Here is a 21,678-nt window from a genome sequence, read left to right as displayed (position 1 = left end):
CAGCTACAGTGTACTTACATATAATAAATAAATAAATCTTTAAAAAAAAAAAAGCACGAAGGCCTGGAAATCTAGATTCATCTCTTTCCACTTGCTTAGCTTTGTAACCTAGGGCAAGAACTAACCTCACCGAGCTTGTTCATCGCATGTAAAGCGAGGCTCCTAAGTTCTAACACCCCTTTCCTGAGACACAGCCCAAGAAACACTGCAGTGCCCTCAGAGGCCCTGTCAGAACCTGCCATGGCTCCCTGCCCATCCCAAGCTGTCACCTCTCTCCATCACAGCGAGACAGCAATGTCTTCTTCAGCGGGGGTCGAGAAGCCAAGACTGGAGCAAGGGATGGCCTCTCATCTCATATCTTTCTCTGGGAAAAGGAAGGGAAGACAGTTTGGCCTCAACTCAGATCTGTTTCCGGGAACTTTGTAGCCTCTTGGCTAAGGAGTGGAACGGGGGAAGGACTGATGGACACAGCTGTGAAAAGACTTACAGATAGGACATGCGGAAGGAAGCAAGGGGTGGCCCTAGGCCCTCTCACTTTTAGTTCCTAGAACAGGAGGGAGGGGTCAATGACCCTGGAGGTGTGACTGAACACCCAGCCCCCCCACACATACCTTCTGTGACGCCTGTGAGGAATGATGAGGTCCCATGGGACATGTAAGTGTGCCATCCCACACCCACCCACTTTACCCAACACAAGGAGAATAGGAGCCTTTGGAAGGTCCCCGGATTGTCAACCTGCAGATCAGATTCGTCTGTCTGTACATATACATACAATCAACATGAGTGCATCAGACCTGGCAGTGGAATAGAGGGAAGAACTCACACATCATTCTTAGCAGGCAAATTTAAAACATAGTGTGGCTCATTTTATTTTACCTCAGGAAAAAAAACGAACAAACCACAAACAAACAAACATGTCCCCCTCTAGAAGGAAAGGCAGTAGGTAAAGCCTCGGGCAGAGCAGCTCTGAACTACCCAGCTCAGGTCCATGGCTTGGCATCTCTAATCTCTCCTGGGACCTGAGCCCATGCTCTGGCACCCTGCCCTTCAGAGTGGCTGTCTTCCAGCCCAGCGTTGTGAGCCGGAGATAGCCCTGTGACTAAGTGCATGGCAGCTTGGGCTAGCCCATGAGGACCATCTGCAATTCCTTGGGGGCAGGGGTGGGGGGGACGGCGTCACAGCAGGATCGACCACAGACCCAGCAGCTAGGGAAGGGGAAGTCAATAAAATAGAAAGGGTTTCCTCACATTGTTATCTTCTTGAAAAACAAAACTAGCCAAGTGCCACTTCTAGGTCAGCAGCTCCCTGAGCCCTACACGGTCTGTGGGAGAGTAGTGTTACTAGTAGGAGGCCTGAGGCGGCCATATCCTAGCATCAGGCCAGTCCTCTAAGCCACAGTGGCTCTACAGAGACAAGACAGCTCTTTTGGATGCTTCTGGAGCAGGGAACTGGGCCGTGCCTTCGAAGATGCTGCTGCAGCCTTGACGGAACCCAGGGCCCTCTAAGCCGGAAACATGGCTTCCTCCACCCCCCAGGCCTTTCTTACTGGGCTTCATGCAGCTCTAGCTTGATGCTCCCTCTTTGTAGTTCAAAGAGGGAGGCAGGCGCCCAGTGGGTTTCCTGGCGTGGTATTTCTTCTCTTAGTGAGATTGGTCCAGCCAACCCAAAATATTAAAATGTCTTTCCCTCAGGAAGGGGCCAACTCTGAAGACCATGAGGATGGTCCTACTCTACCCTGGGCCAGAGGATCCCCTAGGCCATGGTGCTCTCGGCTTTCCTGGTGCTCCTGGGTAAGAAGCTCCACATCTCCAGGAGACCCTTGGGCACTCCCTCCACTCCCCAGTCCCAGGGTATAGCCATTGGGCCTCCTCCCGGAATGGGGGGCACTGCCATTGGCCCATACCCCCAGGGGGTGGCCATTGAGGCGGAGGCTGACCTGCTCTCCCTCAGTGCTGTGAGCCGCCAAGGCCCAGGCACTGGAACCCCCTGCCCTGAAGGGTTCCTGCCGCCTCAGGACATGGGTTCGGATGATCTTCCGGAAGGTCTGACGGAACTCCCGGATCCTGTAGGCGTAGATGAAGGGGTTGACAACGGAATTGCTGTGGGAGAGGATGATGGCCAGGTACATGAGCCATGGAGGGGCGTGCTGGCACGTGGAGCAGAAGAAGGTGAAGCAGTTGATGATGTGCAGGGGCAACCAGCAGAGAGCAAAGAGCCCCACAATGATGGCCAGGGATTTGGCGGCATGAACCTCCTTCTGCAGCGTGGAGCGAGTCCGCTCCCCTGGCAGGGGTTGGCTCTCCATCTGCTTCAGCTGTCTCCGGGCTGCGAGAAAAATCCGTAAGTAGATGGCCAGCATGAGCAGGAGGGGGAGCAACACGAAAGCGAAGAAGTTGTAGTAAACCATGTAATTCATGGGTACCACGTCCTCAAACAGACAGGTCACCCGGCCCTCGCCGCAGGTCTTCGTGGAGTTCTCGCCTTTTTTACTGCAGTTGTTCCAGCCCAGCATGGGGGTCAGGCCAATGGCGAATGACAGCACCCAGCAAATCGCAATGATGCCCTTCGCCCTCATACCCGTCACCAAGCCATTGTACCTGGGGAGAAAGGACTGGCATTAGAGACCCCATGAACCAGGCTCTGGCAGGACCAAGAAGCACACAGAAGCCCAGAGGGTCTCCGTGTGCTGGCTGTAGGGTTTTTCCGCTATTTCCTCCCCCCTCCCCTTGATAGTAGAGTCTTCTAAGTGTGGCACTGAGCTTTTGTCGGTCTCACAGCTGCACGGGGGTAATGGACAGTGGGGGAAACAGACATCTAGGACACGGAAACCCATCACACAAATGTTCCGGTGTTGTTAGTCTTAGGTATATAGTCTTGAGACTCAACTTGAGTATGGTTCAAGAGAAATAGATGGCCTTAGGGGGATAGGTTTTACTTCCAGGGTGGTTCATCTTGGTTCCCATTAGAGCATGCTTTCCTGTGGAGTAGGGCAGATCCAGAGTTCTGGGAATGGTACCAGCCAGATAAGACCTGTTGATGGCCGGAACCACTTACATCCCATGCTTTTTTTTTTTCTACAATCCTCAAGAAGAGGCTGCCCAGGGCATGGAAGTCCCAAATCTAATGGAATATCATCTCTCCTCTGAGCCTACCCACAATCCTCCGGGCAGAAATGAGACAATTATGTACTGACATTTCCCTGGCCATCTTAATAATCAAGAGGTGCTGAGTGAGGTGGAAGAAGACAGTAATTTATCAGCCTGAGGACCACGTGGAAATGTTCTTGCGCTGATTGACAATCCCGGGTTGTGGGGAGGGGGCCTTGATTTGTCAACTAGAAAGTAGCCCCCACTGGAAACACATCATCATTTTAGTAAAAGAATGTTTTTGCCGGGCAGTGGTGGTACATGCTTTTAATCCCAGCACTTGAAAGGCAGAGGCAGGCGGATTTCTGAGTTCGAGGTCAGCCTGGTCTACAGAGTGAGTTCCAGGACAGCCAGGGCTATACAGAGAAACCCTGTCTTGAAAAAAAAAAGAAAGAAAGAAAGAAAAGAAAAGAAAAATAAAAGAATGTTTTGTCTTATTTAACTCTTCTTGACTTTAAAAAAAATATGGGGTTTTGGTAATGTCTGAGGGATGAACTTATGTTTAATAGTTTTGATTCCAGCATCCCAAGACCCTCCCAGTAGAAGCTTCCAATCTTCAAGGTCAGGCTAGACAACTTGGAGGAGTCGCTTGCCTCCTCAAAGGTTAGGAGCCCCACATGGAGTAGGAGTCCCCTGCATTTCTCTATGTTGTCAGCTGGGGGACAGGGGCATATGGTAGGTATCAAGGTAAATGTGTACACTTTCTGATTCTAGACTCAAGGCAGCAACAGAGCGGCTGTGACCTCAGAGTGGCAGCCTCAGGTACCCACTCTGAACACATGTGAGAGGAAGGCTGGGATGTGTTATGTGTTTCGCCTGCCTTTGTCTCAACATAACACATATGCCCGGCGTTAAATAAGTTACCTCCCATGCATGAGGATCTAAGTGGAAGCTTCATCATAAAAGAAAGAAGGACAGACAGACAGGCAGGCAGGCAGGAAAGAAAGAAGGAAGAGAGAGAGAGAGAGAGAGAGAGAGAGAGAGAGAGAGGAAAGAAAGAAAGAAAAAGAAAGAAAGAAAGAAAGAAAGAAAGAAAGGAAGGAAGGAAGGAAGAAAGAAAGGAAGGAAGAAAGATGGAAGATAGAGCTCAAAGGGGACTGGAGATTTTTTGTTTAGGGGAAAAAACCTTCCATTTTAAATGTCAATTGAGAAAGAAATAATAAAGAGGTAAAAAAAAAAAAAACCCCACTTGTACTTTCTAACCATTTATGTAATCCGTCCCTCTGTTCTAGAGCTGGAGAAACTGAAACTGAGACCTAAGGGGAGGCAGGGACTCGCTGTGAACATTCAGAGACTCAGGGGCAACTCGAGCCCAAGCGAATTTGTCAGGATCCATCACAGCCTCTTCCTGATGGGGCCTGGAGAGCAAATCCAGGGCCTTACATATGACAGGCAAGCTTTCTACCACTGAGCTACAACTCCAGCCTGGTCAATTCAGAATCTCAACGGTAATTGTCATACATATTCTCAGGAGCTTCGTGGGTCCCACCCAGTGGGGCCTTGGTTACCTGGAACAGGGTCTTTGCGGGAGGGTCTCGGACTTAACTAGACCTACCAGAAAGCAAGCCCTGCATGTCTGCTTGCCTGGAGGCTCAAAAGTGAAGTCCTGGGGTCCCCACCCCCATCTAATACTTACATACTTACTTTGTGCCAGGCACCCCTCAATAGTACATTTCCCTGATCCTCATGGGAGGGGGAGCTATGTTAGTGGTCACATCTTTTCTGGGACAAGTGGACCCTTTCTGGGTCCTAATCCTGGTACATTCCTGTAAACAAGGAATGCTATGTCACTTCACCTCTCTGAACCTCAATTTCCTTATTTATGAAATGAAACTAAGAATTCTAAACCATTCACCACGGCCTATAAGGGCTCGATGCTGAATTTAGTGGGTGGAAACCCCAGGGAGTTACCCTGAGGCTCAGGGTAGATGGGAGCTATTCAGTTGCTGGTCAGAGAAATGAGCTGCCTGGGATACCCAGGAGCCTCAGGGGAAGGTGTAGGGTCCCCCCACCTTGGTGACTTTCAAACTGTTTTCAGAACAGGCCTTCTGCTCCTGGTAGTTAGAAAGGTGGTAATCTTGGAGTGTGGGATCCAACTAAGTAAGTTTGAATTAACAAGTTGTTGTTGGAGACAACGGCCCAGGTCTGACAGCTTCTGAGAATTTACCATGGAAATCCCAAGTTTGTCCAATTTACTTTCACAAACGGGGAACCCACAAGGGGAAATCTTCCATGGCACTCTGGAAAGAAAGTCCCTTATGGGGACAGAACCCAATATGTTAGATGTACTTTCCTGTGTTGGCAAAGGTCTGAGGGGCTTGGAGACAATGTCTGAGCACATGCAGGTATTATGTAAGAATGCGTGCGCACGCGCGCGCGCACACACACACACAGCACACACCCCCCCCCACACACACACACATACACACACTCATATTTCCAACATCTGGAAACAGAGGCAGGAGAGTCAGGAAATCAAGGTCATGGAGCAGGAGCCTAAGGTCTAAGACAACATCAGGGCTCAAATGGAATCACAAAGAAATGATAGTTATCCCCAGGGCACAGCCTGGCTTGTATTTCTGGCTCACACAGGCTCATCCTGGCCTTCTGGGTAAATATACTCAGTGTGGCTAGAAGGATGCTCAGGCTGGCTAGCATGGCCTAGGACCATTCCGGGGAGGTTCAGAGATACAGGATGCAGCTGTCAGAGTCTCCGGCAGTGCCTATTTTCAAGTGGCCTCTACGTCCCTACATCCCCCAGCCTGTCTGTGGAGGTTGCCTTTCCCTGAGAATCCTGATTTAACCCTACTGAGGCCTCACCCTATGACTCTAGAACATAGCCACAATTCCAGGTAGAGCTCTCATGTCTGTTTGCAACACGGAGGAGAAGGTGGGACTCCCTACGTCATCTTACCAGCCCATGGCCTAAGAATGGAAGAGCACCTGACCGCAATGAAGAAATTCAAACTCCTTCCGCAGGCAGAGAGACCAGTCTATGTCAACCTCACGCCATACCTGGCACTCAGGAGCCAGGCCACCTCTCTTCAGCCCAGAGGAGAGGCCATATGCTCCCTCACTCCTTCCTTGGGACATGTGCCTGGGCTTTACTCTCCTGACACCTTCCCCCCACCCCCAACCCATCCTTACAGGATCACGACCGTTCAGATCACGACACCCATAAGGCAAGACTTCCTCCAGGACACACTGTACCCTCACCAGAATCACTGTGGAGAGAAGAATGGAATCCAGGCCTTTACCTATGTTAAGTAACAAGTATTCTACCTCTGCACCACGCCTCTAGTCCGGTAGGGGCTCATGGCTAATTTGGAAAGCTCTTTTCCTTACTTTCTTTACATTCTGTGGTACTGAGGATCCAGCCCAAGACCTCCAGAATGCTATATAAGCCTTCCACCACTCTACATATGTCTGGCCCTCCTGCCCTTTTGGGAATCAGAGAAATGTATTCTTATAGGACTTAAGGTCTCGTGCCAACTGGTTGCCTTTGTGTACTTCGGCCTGTCACTTACGCACAGGAGCGCCACAGGTCCACCGCGTGAGACTTAGAGGCCGTGGTGGGAAGGACCCTCAGGAAAGGAAGCTTGGTCTCTTACCCCAGGCTTTTCATCCCTTGCAGACATAGGGCCCCATCTTTGCCTTTGCTCTGGTTTTTTCTTTATTACTCCCGAGGTTCTGCCTTCATTTAACAGGGTGCCTACGCTCAGGAAGGAGGGGACAGATGATCCCGAAGCTGAAAATTCTTTACAACAACAGTGAAAGAATTCCCGGTACACAGTGCGAGCCTGGGACTATGCCTCCGTCAAAGACTGAGCCTGGGGATCTTGTCATGGCATCCTTAGAAAAGGCTGCCTTCCTAGCTGTAAAGGGGGAAAAGTGAGTCCAGACTAGAAAGCACCTCCAGACCCCCCCCCCCATGCCTGGTCCCCCTGATCCTTCCAGAAATCCCTCATGTTTAGTCCCCTGGTCCCTTCTTGATTCCCCGCATGTCTGGTCCCCTGGTCCCTGGTCCCTTCCAGATTCCCCTCATGACTACTCTCCCTGTTCTCTCCAGATCCCTCTCATGCCCGGTCCCCTGATCCCTCCAAAAATCCCTCATGTCTGGTCCCCTGGTGCCCCCTCTACCTCCCCATTATGCCTGGAGGGCCACTCATACAAGACACCTCCACCTTCTCCGGAACCAGAAACTTCAGGAGACAGGAAAGTGAAGGAGATCGGTAGTCAGAGAGAGGGAAGGCCTCTAAAGTCCGTCCAGATTGGGAGACACAGATGTCCGTTTCTGGCTCTGGTCTCCTCCAAGGGTCACGACATCTGCTCTAGCTGAAATGCCAGGGCCAGGATGATCAAAGGACATCTCGCACTAACGTGCCGTGGCAGCTGTAAAACTGCCCATAGGCAAGCTGAGCATCCTCGGTGGGCATCTTCAAACCTATCAGCTCCTTGCTGAGACCAGCCTGGGGCTTTCCAAGGCCCCATTCAGAGCTCAGATGGCCCAAGGTCCAAGAGGTTAGGGGATGCAAATTCTGTTAGGGATAGGCTGTTAGAGTCAAGCCTCCAGCTCACAAAAGAGCGGAATCCATTCCCGTTACCCTGCCCTGCCTCATCACTCCTACCCGCTTACTGAACCTGCGGACCTTTGTGAGGAACAACACAGAAACGTGCCCCCTTGTTACCTGTGAGAAAACAGGCCCAGCATAGGGTCGCTAGCTTTCTATAGCCATAGGACTCATTCCTATGTCAGGGATTCGGTCTCTTGATTTTGAGAAGACAGAGACAGGGCGAGGGCGAGGGCGAGGAAAGCAAGCTGAAACCTTTGATTCGAGAACAGCTATCCCGATCTTTCCTGAAACGTTGCTGCTTGGTGTTAGGAGATGGGGAACGTTAAATTACTGCTTCCCCTTGGCGACCCGCTCCCACACAGACAGAGCCTGTCTCCCAGGGCAGATTCTATTGACCCACGGGGACTCACACACAGACTCCCCATAGGCCTCTGTGTTCTAACCTTCCCCCTGCAGGAACCTAGCCCTTGGTCTACTTCAGAAGCACAGACTGGAAGCAATAGAGCAGGCTGTCCCCAACATGCGACCTTTAACCCTGTCCCTTCTTAGAGCTGGTCCAAATCCTCCCCCTCCTCCCCAGACTCCTGGCTAGCCTGGAGTCTCATCATTCTCAGGGTCTAGCTTTTGCCAAGCTCAAGGACATAAGCATGTGCTCTGCTTGCTAGCTACGCCTGGCTGAAGTCACCTTTGACAAGGTCTTTAAGGTAATGCAAGGCACAGGTTCTATCTCCTTGAGCAAACACCTACACTAGGTGTTTGGGCTTAGGGCTCAGATTATCTTTTTAAAATTTTTTTTTCTTTCTTTTGTAAAGATTTGTATATTATTATAAATAAGTACACTGTAGCCGTCTTCAGACAGCACCAGAAGAGGGCGTCAAATCTCTTTACGGGTGGTTGTGAGCCACCATGTGGTTGCTGGGATTTGAACTCAAGACCTCCGGAAGAGCAGCTGGCGCTCTTAACCTCTGAGCCATCTCACAGCCTAGGGCTCAGATTCTAAGAACACCAGTGTGACATTCCTTCCCGGAGACTGAGCCACTCCAGGCAGACCACTCCTCAAAGTGACGTCACAGTGGTGGTGGGCTATGTTTCTTCCCCGTTCTCCTATCAACTCCTTGGACGACTGTGATGGAGCTAGCCCCTTCTCGGAGCCTCCTTTTGCTGTCCAGAAGCGGAAGGAAATGACCTCCAAAGGCTCTCTTGCATCTGACCTCACAAATTGTCACGGCTCGTTGAGCCTGGTCCTTCTTATTGCTGGATGCCCTCAGCCCACAGTAGAGTGGCTGATGCGTCCTCTGTGGGTGGGAACGCCGCTCGAGCAGAAAAACTCCCTATGGAGACTATGTGTCCCAATCCCCCATTATGGAATTTTTCCTCGAGAGAGGCCTAGCTCCCGTTGAAAGTCACAGAGGAGGAGCCGCTGAGAGAGTAATGCACTGCCTGGGTTATCTATACGGTAGCTGAGAAGGGGCTTCCAGGAAGAGCCTCTTTACATATCCTTGGCTGGAGTCACTTCAAAGTCACCATATAAAAACAAAAAAAAAAAACAACAAAAAAAACCCTTTGTGTAGCCAGCCCCTAATACCGGCAGAGTCCTCTCAGACCTAGGAGCAATATAATTTGCATAGAGGTCCAAATGACTCACTGTGGCATTTGGCCAAGTCACTTCCCCTCTCTGGGTCACCCTCCTAAGCTACACACTGGGGAAAGGCTGGTGGTGGCAAAGACGGGTTCCTAGCTGAGGTTCTGTGGTTCCCCGTGGCTCCCCACCCACCTCAGATCCCACACAGGCAGATGGATGAAGAGTAGCGCACACAGTGGCAGCATGTCGTACCAGAGCCTGGCTACCCTTGTCTGATAGTAGCCATATACGACTGCCTAAAGACAGCCTCAGCATGCGACCTGGGTAGTAGCCTGAACTTATAGGGATAAGCCAGACAGGCATGGCCACCTCCAGCTCTGTAAAGATTCAGATGGGAGTCCCCAGAGCCCTGTCCTTTGTGCCCACGGATTGAGCCTTATGCCCAGATGTAACCCCTGGCTCACCGGAGTGGAATTCGGATGGCGATGTATCGGTCGATGGCGATAGCCAAGAGGCTGAAGATGGAACTCTGCGTGAGGACCAGGACAAAGCAGGCGAAGAAGAGGCAGCCGTGGCAAGCGGCGCAGAAGCCGGTGCTGATGGTGATGGCAAATGGGATGGCGAGTATACCCACCGCAATGTCAGCTGCCGCCAGCGATACCACGAAGAAGTTGGTGACGTTCTGCAGGTTGCTGTTGATCCACACGGCCCAGCACACAAGCACGTTGCCCAGGATGGCCAGCACAGCGATGGCCAGCTCCACCAGGATGTACACCGAGGAGCCCATGGTGGGAGCAGCCACACTTGGGCAGGCTCAGCAAGGATGCGGGCCTGGGCCAGCTCTCGGTCCATAGCTGCAGCCCAGCCGTCCACCCACCCAAGCCCCGCAGCCCTTTCCTCACAAGAGCCGCGAGCGAGCGTTCCCAGAGAGAGCTAGCTACCCAAAGGCGTTCTCACAGATGATTCTGCATCTCCCGAAACCATGACTTCTCTAGGGGATCCGGCCTGGCTCCGCTCAGCTTCAGGGTTCCGAGGTACCTGTAAAGAGAGAGTCGCAGTGAAGAGCTGAGCCAGCCTGGGTCTACTTCAGACTCTGCGTCCGACGTCCGTCGGCCTCTGCTGGAGAACGACTTCCGTCTGGCCCAATCTGTCAGTCAGGACACAAGCCCAACGAGTTCACTGGTTCCAAAGAAGGCTTGTCAAGATCTTCACCCAACCCTTCTCAGGGAGACCGCCGCACCTTCTCCTGTCTCTTCAGGGCAGACATAGGAGAGAACACAGACAGAGCCAGGATTCTGCTGACCTGTTGTGGTCCCCCCCCCCATTACCAAAGATAAATCTTTCTCACCCCATGTACTACAGTAACCCACCCTCCCAGCTAGGATGAGCCGAGGAAGATTTAGTTTGTTGTTTGTTTTGTTTTCATCTATGGGAGCAAGTTAAAGTCAAGGCAAATTGATGTTTATATTGGCTCTTCTTATGTAGGTTTTCAAACTTTCTGTAGCCAACTGACCAGTCCTCAGGGTCCCTACACTCGCTACCAGTCCCGCAAGCAACCCCTGGCCTCTCCCCATCCCACCTGTACCCCCCCCACCCCCCGCCTTCTCACACCTAGCCAGCCTCCGAGAGAGCCCAGCTTATTTTGCTCCATCCCTTCAGGACGCTAGAGACACCCCTGCCCCTAAGGTCACCTCAGACACTCCCAAGAGTTCCTTTCTGGAGAGGTCTGGGAGCCTTTCAATCAGTCCTATCCTCCAGTTCCGGCAGATAGGCATCCTTACCCTCACAGGCAGCAAGAGCAGGGTCCAAGCCAAATCCACTGCTCTGAGAGCAAGAGTGCTCCTGCCTGCAGGCTGCACAAGGTGCTTCTCTTCCCTGATGGATCCGCCTCCTGCTTGCTTTCCTCCTACACCTCCCGTCTCTCCACCTGTCCTAGCTGAGGCAGGGAAATGCTGCTTAGAAAACCAGGAGTTCTGGAAGGATTCATTGGAGGACCGACCGTGGGCAGGAATGCTTTTGTTTCTCCGGACTCAGTTTCTCCAGTTAGACTGGAACACCTTTGGGCCCCAGATGAGAGCGAGGGCTCACTTCAGCGCTTATCCACAGATTTGGAGAGACTACCCCAGAATCACAGTGTTAGCTCACAGGAATAGCGGAGACCTCTGGTAAGGGGAAGTCTTGCTCTCTCCGTAGCAGGCCCCAGCCGAGCCCAAACTCCCGTCTCTACTCCCTGAGCTCGCAAAACCTCAATGGAAGCAGGACTCTCCCAATAGCCTGTTGTTCCCCAAGCAAGAACCAAAGGATTCCCTCCCCACCCCTCCCAGTCCATCCTCTTCAGTACTTGACCTCCAAAGACCTCCATAGCCACCAGGAAGCCAGAGGCTAACTTTCAGACCCCTGTAATATAGACAAATTTTTCCATCTTCTTCTCTCCTCAAGGAGGGGAGGAATGAGTGGAACTAAAAAGCCCCGGGAGAAGGGTCTTCTCCGCCTGAAATTGGCCGAGAGCTAAAATGGAGGGCTAAAAGAAACGAGCCTCACGTTTTCTTCTGTGATGTTGCCGGCGCTTCAATCTAGAGACAAGAGTTGATGCGGCTGCAGCTTGTCCTTTGTCATCTACGAGGCTGATACCGAAGGTTTGGAAGGAGAAGACAAAATCTGCAGCAACTGACGGAATTACTGTCCCTACGTGACGCCGCCGTTGCTCCTCCAAAGGTCAGGCAGAGACACCCTGTGGCTAAGTCCTTGTGAGTCCCAGCTTTGCACAGGCTACTTGACAACTAGCTGTTCGTATAACTCATGGTTCCAAGCACAATGGTCAGATCTGGTACCGGGGCCGCCTCCGGGTACATACCAGGTCCCTCTGCGTCCATGGCTAACAGTCTCCAGAAGTATCCGTCTGACCACAGCAGGTCTATGACTAAAACAGCTCCTGTTCTAGCTTTCAAAATTTGAAGCAGCAGCAACAGCAGACCCACTGGCCATTCAGGCCCAACCAGGCCCAGTGAGCCCCGGAAGAGCTACTGTGGTCCATGAATCCTGACTCTCCCATCTGGGTGTTTCTTGGAGAGAAAGGATAACCACCTATATCCCTTGGGGCTTCTCTAGTGGAATCTTCACCGGAGGACGCTGAAGCAGTCTGCAATCAGACCAGCCCAGGCTAGAAGGCTGGTCCAGGCCTTAACATCCCTCCATCCTCAAGGTCCCCAGTGGGACGCAGGGGCGCGTCATACATCTCTGTCGAGGTGACATGCCTCCATCCCTGAGCCTAAAGCCCTGCTGCTGCTTCTGGTCTCGCCACCAGTATTGGCCCCCAGGAACACCACTGACTCCATAGCCACCAGGACACCAGCTATGCAGGGGCCTAACCCAGGCCTATTTTTGCCGAAGCTCTCTCCCGGCCCCTTTGGTACCTGCCTGGGTTTCGCCAGTTCTCAAGGCTCCTCGTGTTCCGCGCTGGGCCCATGTTGGCTATTTCTGGAGACCAGCACTCTTCCGACTGCGCTGGAGCTGTTCTGAAGTTCTCCAGTCTCAACACAGCTGGCCCTCCTGCCAGGATGTCTTGCTTTGGCTGAGGGCACGCTGGAGGTTCCTGTCCCAGGGCCCTTTCCTCGCTGCCCTTCCATCAACATTCCTGCAGCCCCTTAGTTATTGCTACACATCCCTGGGGAAAGCTCCTCTGATCCCCCGGGGCCACCTGAGCAGCTGCCAAGCTCAAATCTTTTTCTTTGTGCCTTTCTCAGCCCCAAGTCCGGCAGATCAGTAGAGCCCTGAGGCATTCTCAGGACAGACAGGAGGGAGGAGCCCTGCGGGCGGGCAAAGGCTGAGGCTGTGTAGCTGTAGGCAGGCAAAAGAGCTCAGGGCCTGGGCATCTTGACTTGTAACTTTTCTTTGTAGTATGAATGTTCCCACTGGGACAATTCAAGCCTACTAATGTTTCACTGACCTGACTGAGCAACGCTCAGGGCCTGGAGATGCTAGCCGCTGCCAAACGACTAAGCCCCGTGTTCTCCAAGTGGCCATGGATCTGAATACCAAGGCTACGCTGGGTCCCGTTGAGGAGCTCGTGAGATTTTTGGTTTTTTTTTTATTTTGGTTTTTGGTTTTTGGAGACAGGGTTTCTCTGTATAGCCTTGCTTGTCCTGGAACTCACTCTGTAGACCAGGCTGGCCTCGAACTCAGAAATCCTCCTGCCTCTGCCTCCCAAGTGCTGGAAAGTGGCTGAAAAGCTATGCCCCTGATGCTCTGGTGAACTCAATTTTTTAGACGAGAAGCCAGAATCCAAACAGGTGAGAAGACTCTCGGTTTTACCAGGAACGTGAAAAGGTGGCTTAGCCCTTAAGAGAATGCCAAGGTATGCTGCAGGAGACCTCCCTCCTCATGAAGCCTCTGAGGCACTGGTTCTTAACCTGTGGGTCACGACCCTATTGGAAAATGGAAAGCCTCTATCTCCAAAAATATTTACACTGTGATTCATAACAGGAGCAAAATGAGTTATGAAGTAGCAACGGAAATAATTTTATGGTTGTGTGTGTGTGTGTGTGTGTGTTTGGTAGGGAGAGGTGACCCCAACATGAGGAACTGTATTAAAGGTTTGCAGCATTAGGAAGGTCGAGAATTGCTACTCCAGAGTCACAGGAAGGCTTGGGGCCCAGGAGACGGGGCCAGTGTAGAGCCAGGATCTAGCAATTTTCTATTCCTCTCTGTTGGCTCTATCGGACTAATCCTTGAGTCATCTGTTGCTAGCCAAGAGGGGAAATTAAAAATTAATAATGTTGCATTTCCTTATGATGGTCCTTTGTTGGGGGCAGGGTATAGAGTGCAGACACTGTTCCATGTCACCTCTAGGCACATGCTGTGGAACATGCGTGTCAAGAGACTTGAAGGAACAGCCGCTTGGCCTCCCAGCATTCACATTCAACACTGCTGCCTCTTCCTCCCATCCCCTCCCATCCTGAACCAGCCACTTTAATTAAAATCATTTAATCCCAGCCCACATCTCTCCTGAGCCACCCGAGGCTCTGTGTACACAGGCCCAGGTGGTGGCTCCAGACCCTGTTGGATGTGTCTACGAACTCCCAGGCAGGGCTCCACATACTGCTCCTGCTCCCACTAAGGGGAGGGAAGAGGGCATCCCAGACACTGCCCATAGTGGCTGCATGAGGTTTCTTCCTGGGTTCTAGAATCCCACCCAGCCTTACCATTTTGTTTTGTGACAGGTCCCTTGGAGCCCAGGCTGGCCTCGAGCTTGCTATGTAGCCAGTTATAGTCTTGAACTCTCGATCCTCCCATTTCTACCCGCTAAGTGACAGTTTCACGGGCATGTGCCATCATGCCAGGGACAATGTTCACCAGCTACCTAGTTTTCTGTGTCACAGGGAACTCTATCAGCTGCGACCTATTGCTCCTTTTGATCCCGGGGTCTACTGCAGGAGTCTCAAAGGACAAGAACCCTGGGAATTCTTCAGTGACCGCTGCCACCCTTGAGGCTCAGCTGGGTCCTGGCTGGTAATAGAGAAACTGTTACAGGCTATGCCCTGACCCTAGGACCTCAGCTTCCCCTTCAGATGAGCCACGAACCAGAATTCAGAACGTAAGAAACCAAGACCATGAAAGACGTGGTGTGTACCTTTTATCCTAGCACTCTGGAGGCAGAGACTGGCTAGTGGGTCTCTAAGAGGTGATGGCCGGTCTGGTCTACAGAGTGACACCCTGCCTCAAAAACAAAAACAAAACAAAACAAAACAAACAAAAGGCCGTGAAATAAAAATAACAAACATCAAACCCACGGGAGAGGAAGGTAATAGCCTATGTAGCAATAATTTCGATAACTCAAAAGGGAAGAGCAATAAACAAGAACGAGAGTTCGCTGGCACACTAGAACGGAAAACGAGGAAGAAGTGCAAGTCTTGAGCTGGGGAAAAAACAGGAGCCAAACTAAAGAGCACTGTGTATGTGACAAGCTTCGGGCCTGCCTAAAGTTGAGGACCAAGGCAGTGGTGGCCGGAAGACAGAACACGGAGGAATTCTTACTGGAATCAGAGACAACGTTTAGATCGAGGAGATCCAACATCTGCCCTTTTGATCTGGGGAATGACACCAAGCAAGAATCACAATGGGATGGACTGGCACCTCCCCCACCCAAAGAGCAGCCATATAGTGGCTCAGCAGTAACTAGAGCCTGCAGGAAGACCCTCCAACTCCCCCAAACCCTTCCCTAACACGTCAGTCAACAAGACGGGTCCCTCCTGAGGTTGCCTAGTGCCACACTGACTGACTACGGGGTCTGGGTCTCTCTTCCCTTCTTGATCCCTCTTAGAGTTGCACAGCACCCAAATTCTAATACCTGGTAAAAAAGCTGGGTCCCAAGTACTCAAGAAGGTGACCAGTAAGTCCCTCCCCCAACGACCACGGGTGGGAGGGACCATGTGGCTGCTGTTGAGTTCCTGGGGACAGGATGTGGGCAGGAAGGGAGAACCTGCCCTCTGCAGACGGAGGCCAGGGCACTAGCTTTCCCTTCTAAATAACTCCACCCCTACCAGTCAGGACCCAGGCTACCTCAATCTAGAGTTCAGACTCGAGACTCAAAGGCCACTGGCCAGCCACATCTCCCTTCTCTCCCACTGAGAGTCCTAGGAAGGACCCTGACATTCCCCACTTGCCTAGGTCTGGTACCCAGAGAGAACCATAGGTCCCCAGTCCTACCTCAGGTACCACTCATCCGTTTAGTCTCCAGGTAAAACCCTCCCCTGGATCCAGGCCTCACAGAAGTACTGGAAGAGCAGCCTGCGGTGGAAGCAGCCCAGGTGGGGTCCATGCAAGGTCCATCCATGCCAGTCTTCCACCCCACCCCCTATGTTCCATGGCATTCCCCCATGTGCATAGGGCCATGCATGGTAAGAGCATCCCATGAATGCTTCAACACCTGTGCCTCCCATAAATAGCGGGTGACAGGTACTGTACCCCCTGGGAAAAAAGAACAAGGGATCCCTGGGTGGAACCCCGCCAGGAGGCTACCCCTTCCACTGGAAATGAGGGATTCGGGCTCCCTGCCGTGGTCCTTAAGAAGACAGGGATGTGATGATGCAGCCAGAGCAGGCTGCACTGGATCCACCTGAACCCTGTCACTGTCTGTCCCTCTGTCCATCTGTGCTTCTACTAGCCTGGCTCCCAGCTCCTGGAGGCCATTGTGAGGCCAAAAGCAAAGATTTCGGCAGCTAGAGTCTCTGAACAGAGACAAGTGACATAAAGTTAGAGGTAGTCCTGGAAAGTTGCATAAGTCCCTGTCTTCCTAGAGTCTAACCCCTTCCCAGGCCTGGAGTGAGGGCAGCTTCTCTCCCCCATTCCATCGCTGCTTGACACCTGGCAGGATCTCACTGCTGGGACCTCCCTCTTTGTACCACGTGGCTTCTTCCCCCCAGCCCCCCACCCCACCCACCCTGGAGTCTGGGCCTTGTTTTGGACATGAGCAGTTTCCTAGGGCTCCTCTCTCTGTACTTCTAATCTCCTACTCTCGGGGTCCCAGTGTGGAGCTCGATCCTATTCTCAGGTTCTGAAACCACCTCTGCTCCTTCCAACCTACAGTCCCCCAGCTCATGATCTCCTACCCTTCTGCCATCCCCAGTGTATCCCAGAGCCCAGACTCTTCCCTGGCAGTTGGAGACATTCTCTTTTACCAGCTCGGTACCTGCCTGTAGCAAAATCCTCACCTCTTCAACCACTCCATCACATTCACCAAAAACCGCTTCCTACCTGTGTCCATTTATCTATCTGTCCAGTGGTCTCGCCCTCCACTCTCCTAGGCACACACTACTCAGGGCCCCCAGACTGGGTTGCACCAAAAGGCGGCTGAGCTCTAGCTTCTTTGAGGTGGCCCGGGGGTGGAGGTGAGAGGAGGTAGCCCAGGAACGAACAAGGTTAGAGGCAAGAGTGAATCACCGGGGACTGTGGTCTCAAGTACAGGCCCTACCTAGACTTTGCACACCCCAATGCTCTGAAGTGACATGCTTGCTCCCAAACCAACTCTTCTTGTTCACATTTCCCTCTGCTAATGACAATCTCTGCCTCTCCTTCCAGGGTTACCCAGCCTAAGAACAGAGCCCCCTGACCTGCCCTTTAGCATACCCTGACCATAACACCACCACCCCCCATTGCCATCACTGCCAACACCTCTTCCCCTGAACCTGCCCCCCCACACAACCAAAAATTATCTCTTTTGCCCCCTTCTCTCCCCCCTTTATACCCTTGTGTGTTAGCATTTCGAAGAACACCATCACCCTACAGATGGAAAAATGGTTTCCCAGGACAGCGACCTTCCCTCAGCCACCTAGTTAGTGTGCATCAAGGGGCGGAGATCAAACTCCAGGTTGAGACAGCAGACATCTTTGGCCCATCTGCGGGACACTGGCGATCGCTCACTGTTTCCTCTGCCTGGTCCACAGTTTGTCTCATACTACTTGTGTAGGCTGACCTTAGCCTAACTTCAAGCCATGAACAGGAAGGCTAGCCCAGCCCAGAACAGTCATGGTCAGCCTCTAAGGAGATGCATACTGGCTAGGGGTTGCTCAAGAGACGCTAGAACTTGAGAGAACCTGGGAAGTCCCAAAATGCAAGGGTCGAGCTTTGAGATCTTGATACTACCATACTCTGGGAACCACCAAACTTTGAGCAGCGACTACAGACCCAAAATGCAAGGGTCGAGCTTTGAGATCTTGATACTACCATACTCTGGGAACCACCAAACTTTGAGCAGCGACTACAGACCCAAACAAGTAGAGCCTTCCTAACCCCGTGTTTCAAAAAGCTCTCTGCCATTATTTTAAGTGCCCTAACACCAAGGGCATCGTTCTTGGCTGGGTGTGGGCAATCTCCTGAAAGGCACACGGGGTCTAGGAGTACAGAAGAAGTTGGGAAGTAGGGCAACCAGCGCGGAGTTCTCATCTCAGGGAGACAAAGTACAGTCTCTGGTTGGGTAAGAAGAGGGGGTCCGAATTGCTCCCCAGCCATCAGGAGAATACACGCTCTGCTTGCCCCAGTCCTGGGAAGAAGGAGTCCTGGCGATTGTCTGTCTGCCTGCTGCATCTGTCGCTCTGGACCACCGTGAATCCCTGCTCCTCCCATGACATGGGTGGGCAAAATTAGTCTAGAGGTTCCAAAAGCCGAGCCCTCCGTGCCCGCCCTCTGCCAAACACTTGAGAGTTGTTACCGTTCCCGCCATTTCCACCCCTGCTTTAGGCACCCCCTGGCACCCACCCTGTTGTTCCGCTGGACTCCCCGCAGTGCCCTAAGTTGAGTTCCCGCCACCTCAGTCAACAGGACGCTCCCCTTCAACCCTGGGTTCCAAACTCCACTGCTCTTGCCGCTGCCTTCCCCGCAGCAGCAGCAGCCTGGTGCCCGCTTGAACCCCTAACCCGAGAGTCTGACCCGCCTACCTCCGGCCGCGCCTCGACGTCCGCAGCCTAGCTTTGGCAGGGACGCGCCCTAAAGGGACTTGTGTGCTCGCAGGTTCACAGTCCCCTCCGCGCGGGGACAAATCGACGGCTGTAGCCGCGCGCGTCGCCGGCGGGGCTAGACGACTGTATGGCATCCCGCCACCCCTGCCTTACTCGAGCCCCTTCCTCCCTCCCTGCCCTTGAGCACTTTCGGGTCGCTGAGGACCGCCCCGATGGCACCGCACTTGGGAGGTGACCGCGCCGAGGCTGGGACCACTCCCGAAGCGGCCGGGCAGGCTGGGACCTCGGCACCCGCGGACTCCACTCCCGACAGCAGGAAGGAAGGATCGGAGGGAGCGGCGGGCGCTCCGAGGACCCTGGTCCGCTCAGACCTCCAGGCCCCGCAGCCTCCGACGGCCACAACCGCCAAGACGCCCACCCGAGACCCCTTCCGCCCCCCAGGGTCCCCGGGACCCAGGACCCCCGCTGACCTGCCTCTTGCTTTGGCTCCCACCGTCTCAGCGACCGCTCGGGCTTCCAGCTCCGGCCGCGCCGCTCATGGGCGCACCCTGCAGGCGACTTCGAAAGCAGCGCTGCTCCCGCCCCGCCCCGCCGCTGGGGGAAACCGAGGCCCCGAGGTGGGAACCGGAGGAAATGGCCCTAAGGGAGGGCTAGGTGGTGATGGGTCCCCTAGCAAAGCACCCTTCGCCCCAACGTGGGCGCTTCAGCTCCACGCGTCCTGACTGCCTCCTCCAGCGCCACTCCCACCCCCACCCGAGTGCCCCCACCCATGAAGCCTTGGCGCCCCACCCCTCTCCGGTGGCTCCTCCACAAGGCATCAGGCTGCCTGTGCCACTCTGGTCCTCCCAGTTTTGCCCTTTATCGGAGCTAAGCTGCCCTGATGCTGTTATGCCCCAAGCTGCTCCACACCCGACCCTAGACCGGGGCTCCAGGCGGAGGGGGTGGGGTGGGGTGGGGGTTGGTCCTTTACAGTTCTTACATCTCGGATGCCTGTGAACCGTGACTCCTCCCCCACATCCCTACTTCTCTGAACTACTAAGCAAGGAGGGAGTGCATCTGCACCACACAGCCTCACTAGGACTCTCAGACTTTCTGGGCTGGGAATCTCCTCCTCTCGTGACTGGAGGCGGCTGGACCCCGCAGTCTGCGTGGAATCTTGTCTCTCTGGAAGGATTTGCAAACCTCAATCTGTTCGCAGCAGGACAAGCCCTTCACACACCCAGGCATCGATGGCCAAGGCCTTTCTGGAACCTTGTCTTTTAATACCTCCTGGAACCCACAGACTGCCGGCTAGAGGAAAGTGTGTGGAGTGGCTAGCTGAAAGTCAGACCCCTAGGCCTGCGGTCTGGGTGGGAAGGAACGACTCTTTAGAAGTAGGCACGAAGTGCGTGCAGGTGCCCGTCCCTCCCTCGGAGAAGCCAGATGTCTGCCTTTGAAATGGTGATTGTCTTCTACCACGGCTTGTCTTTGACGGGCAGTCTCTCAGGCTCATTCCACCAAAGTCTGACCTTTTTTTGTTTACCATTTGATGAGCCCAGCCCCTATCAGGATTACAGCATCTGTGGGGCATCTATAGATCTGGTTAGAGCAGGGACCTTCCGCACAATTTGAATTAAACCTGAGATCCCCTGGAGGGAGCGCGAGAGAGACTGGAGCACTGCCATCTCAGCTTCAACGCCTAGAACCATCACCAAGCAGGACCAGTTCCAAGGGCTGCCCTGGCCCTGGCGTGCACCGCCGCCGTATGCCTTCCTGGGATGTAGTTATTTCTGTTTAGCCACCTCCTGAAACTTGCCCAGCAGCTAAGTAGCGTAGGGGTAAGGATGAGACACAACCAAGCTAGGGCCCGTTCTCAAACTGGACTCTGCATCCTTGTTTCTGAGTTCTCACGGGGGGGGGGGCAATACCACCCTGCCCATTCCTGTCAAGAGGCACGTCCTGGGATGACTATCTTGAAAATCCCCCTTGAAGGGGATATGGGGACTCATGAAGTAGAGGCCAACACTTGGCCAGTTCTGGGGGAGGGATGTCCCTCCTGTTTTCTGATGCTTCTTGCTCACCCATTCCAATTCCAGGGCCCAGCATCTTTCTCCAGGAGTGTCCCCCCACTCCGGAGCAGTTGTTCTCAACCTGTGGATGGCGATCCCTTTGGCAAACCTCTGTCTCCAAAAATATTTACATTATGATTCATACTAGCAGGGAATTACTGTTACAAAGCAACAATAACAACAACAACAACAACAACAACAAACCTTTATGGTTGGGGGTCACTACAACATGAGGAACTCTATTAAATGTTTGCACCATTAGGAAGTTTGAGAACCACTGGGCCAGAGGGTCAAGCCTCCATCCCAATACTGGTCAGTGAGTGGCCTTTGCTGTTCACCCTTAGGTTCCGATGGGTGGCATCACACCAGAGGTTCCAATGGTGGTTCCAATGGGTGGCACACACACACACACACACACACACACACACACACAAACACACACATCACATCCTATGGCCATGACAGTTCAAAGCCTGCTTGGCTTCAGCTCCGTAGGCTCACATGTCATGAAACTGTGCAGAGCCACAAGAAGGTAGCTCGGGCTTTCCCAGCCAATTAAGGTTCACTTTGGCCTTGGCCTGACTCCCTCCCCAGTTACGTGTGCCGAGGCCAAACAGGAGCTTCCCTGAAAAGGCTTCAAAGGCAGAAGGTATAGATAGGGCTGCTCCTGGTGTGGGTCCTGCCCCTTGACAGTGCACGGAGCCTCTGGAAGCCTGGTTTCTACCCTTGGGTTTTGGTTCGTCTGTATAGCCTCAGACAGCCTCTGAAAGTTATAGCAGCTGCCCACCCTTCCTTAGGTCCAGGTGCCAACTCCTTAGCCCTAACCATGGGGCCAGCTGGGCTCTCTGTCATGTTCCAGAATTCCACTCTCAGACT

At 53.1% G+C, this 21,678-nt stretch overlaps 1 protein-coding gene across 1 annotated transcript; it reads right to left on the bottom strand.

The window, feature by feature from the left end:
• Positions 1-836: 836 nt before the first annotated feature.
• On the bottom strand, positions 837-19,650 carry Adora2a (adenosine A2a receptor). Its single transcript, XM_031347981.1, has 3 exons — positions 19,225-19,650; positions 9,767-10,340; positions 837-2,597 (listed from the first exon to the last, which is right to left on the bottom strand). The coding sequence occupies exons 2-3, from the start codon at positions 10,087-10,089 to the stop codon at positions 1,688-1,690; spliced, it is 1,233 nt and encodes a 410-aa protein (XP_031203841.1). The 5' UTR covers positions 10,090-10,340; positions 19,225-19,650; the 3' UTR covers positions 837-1,687.
• Between the last annotated feature and the right edge of the window lie 2,028 nt (positions 19,651-21,678).

This window comes from Mastomys coucha, unplaced genomic scaffold (assembly GCF_008632895.1).
Source record: "Mastomys coucha isolate ucsf_1 unplaced genomic scaffold, UCSF_Mcou_1 pScaffold3, whole genome shotgun sequence".
Classification (NCBI taxonomy): Eukaryota; Metazoa; Chordata; class Mammalia; order Rodentia; family Muridae; genus Mastomys; species Mastomys coucha.
This window is presented reverse-complemented; position numbering and strand designations above follow the sequence as displayed.

Excerpts from the sequence above, each read along its gene's own strand:
- Adora2a (XM_031347981.1), bottom strand. The coding sequence starts at position 10,089 with ATGGGCTCCTCGGTGTACATCCTGGTGGAGCTGGCCATCGCTGTGCTG. Across the intron at positions 2,598-9,766 it reads GCCATCCGAATTCCACTCCG|GTACAATGGCTTGGTGACGG; the intron begins GTGAGCCAGGGG and ends CTTTCTCCCCAG.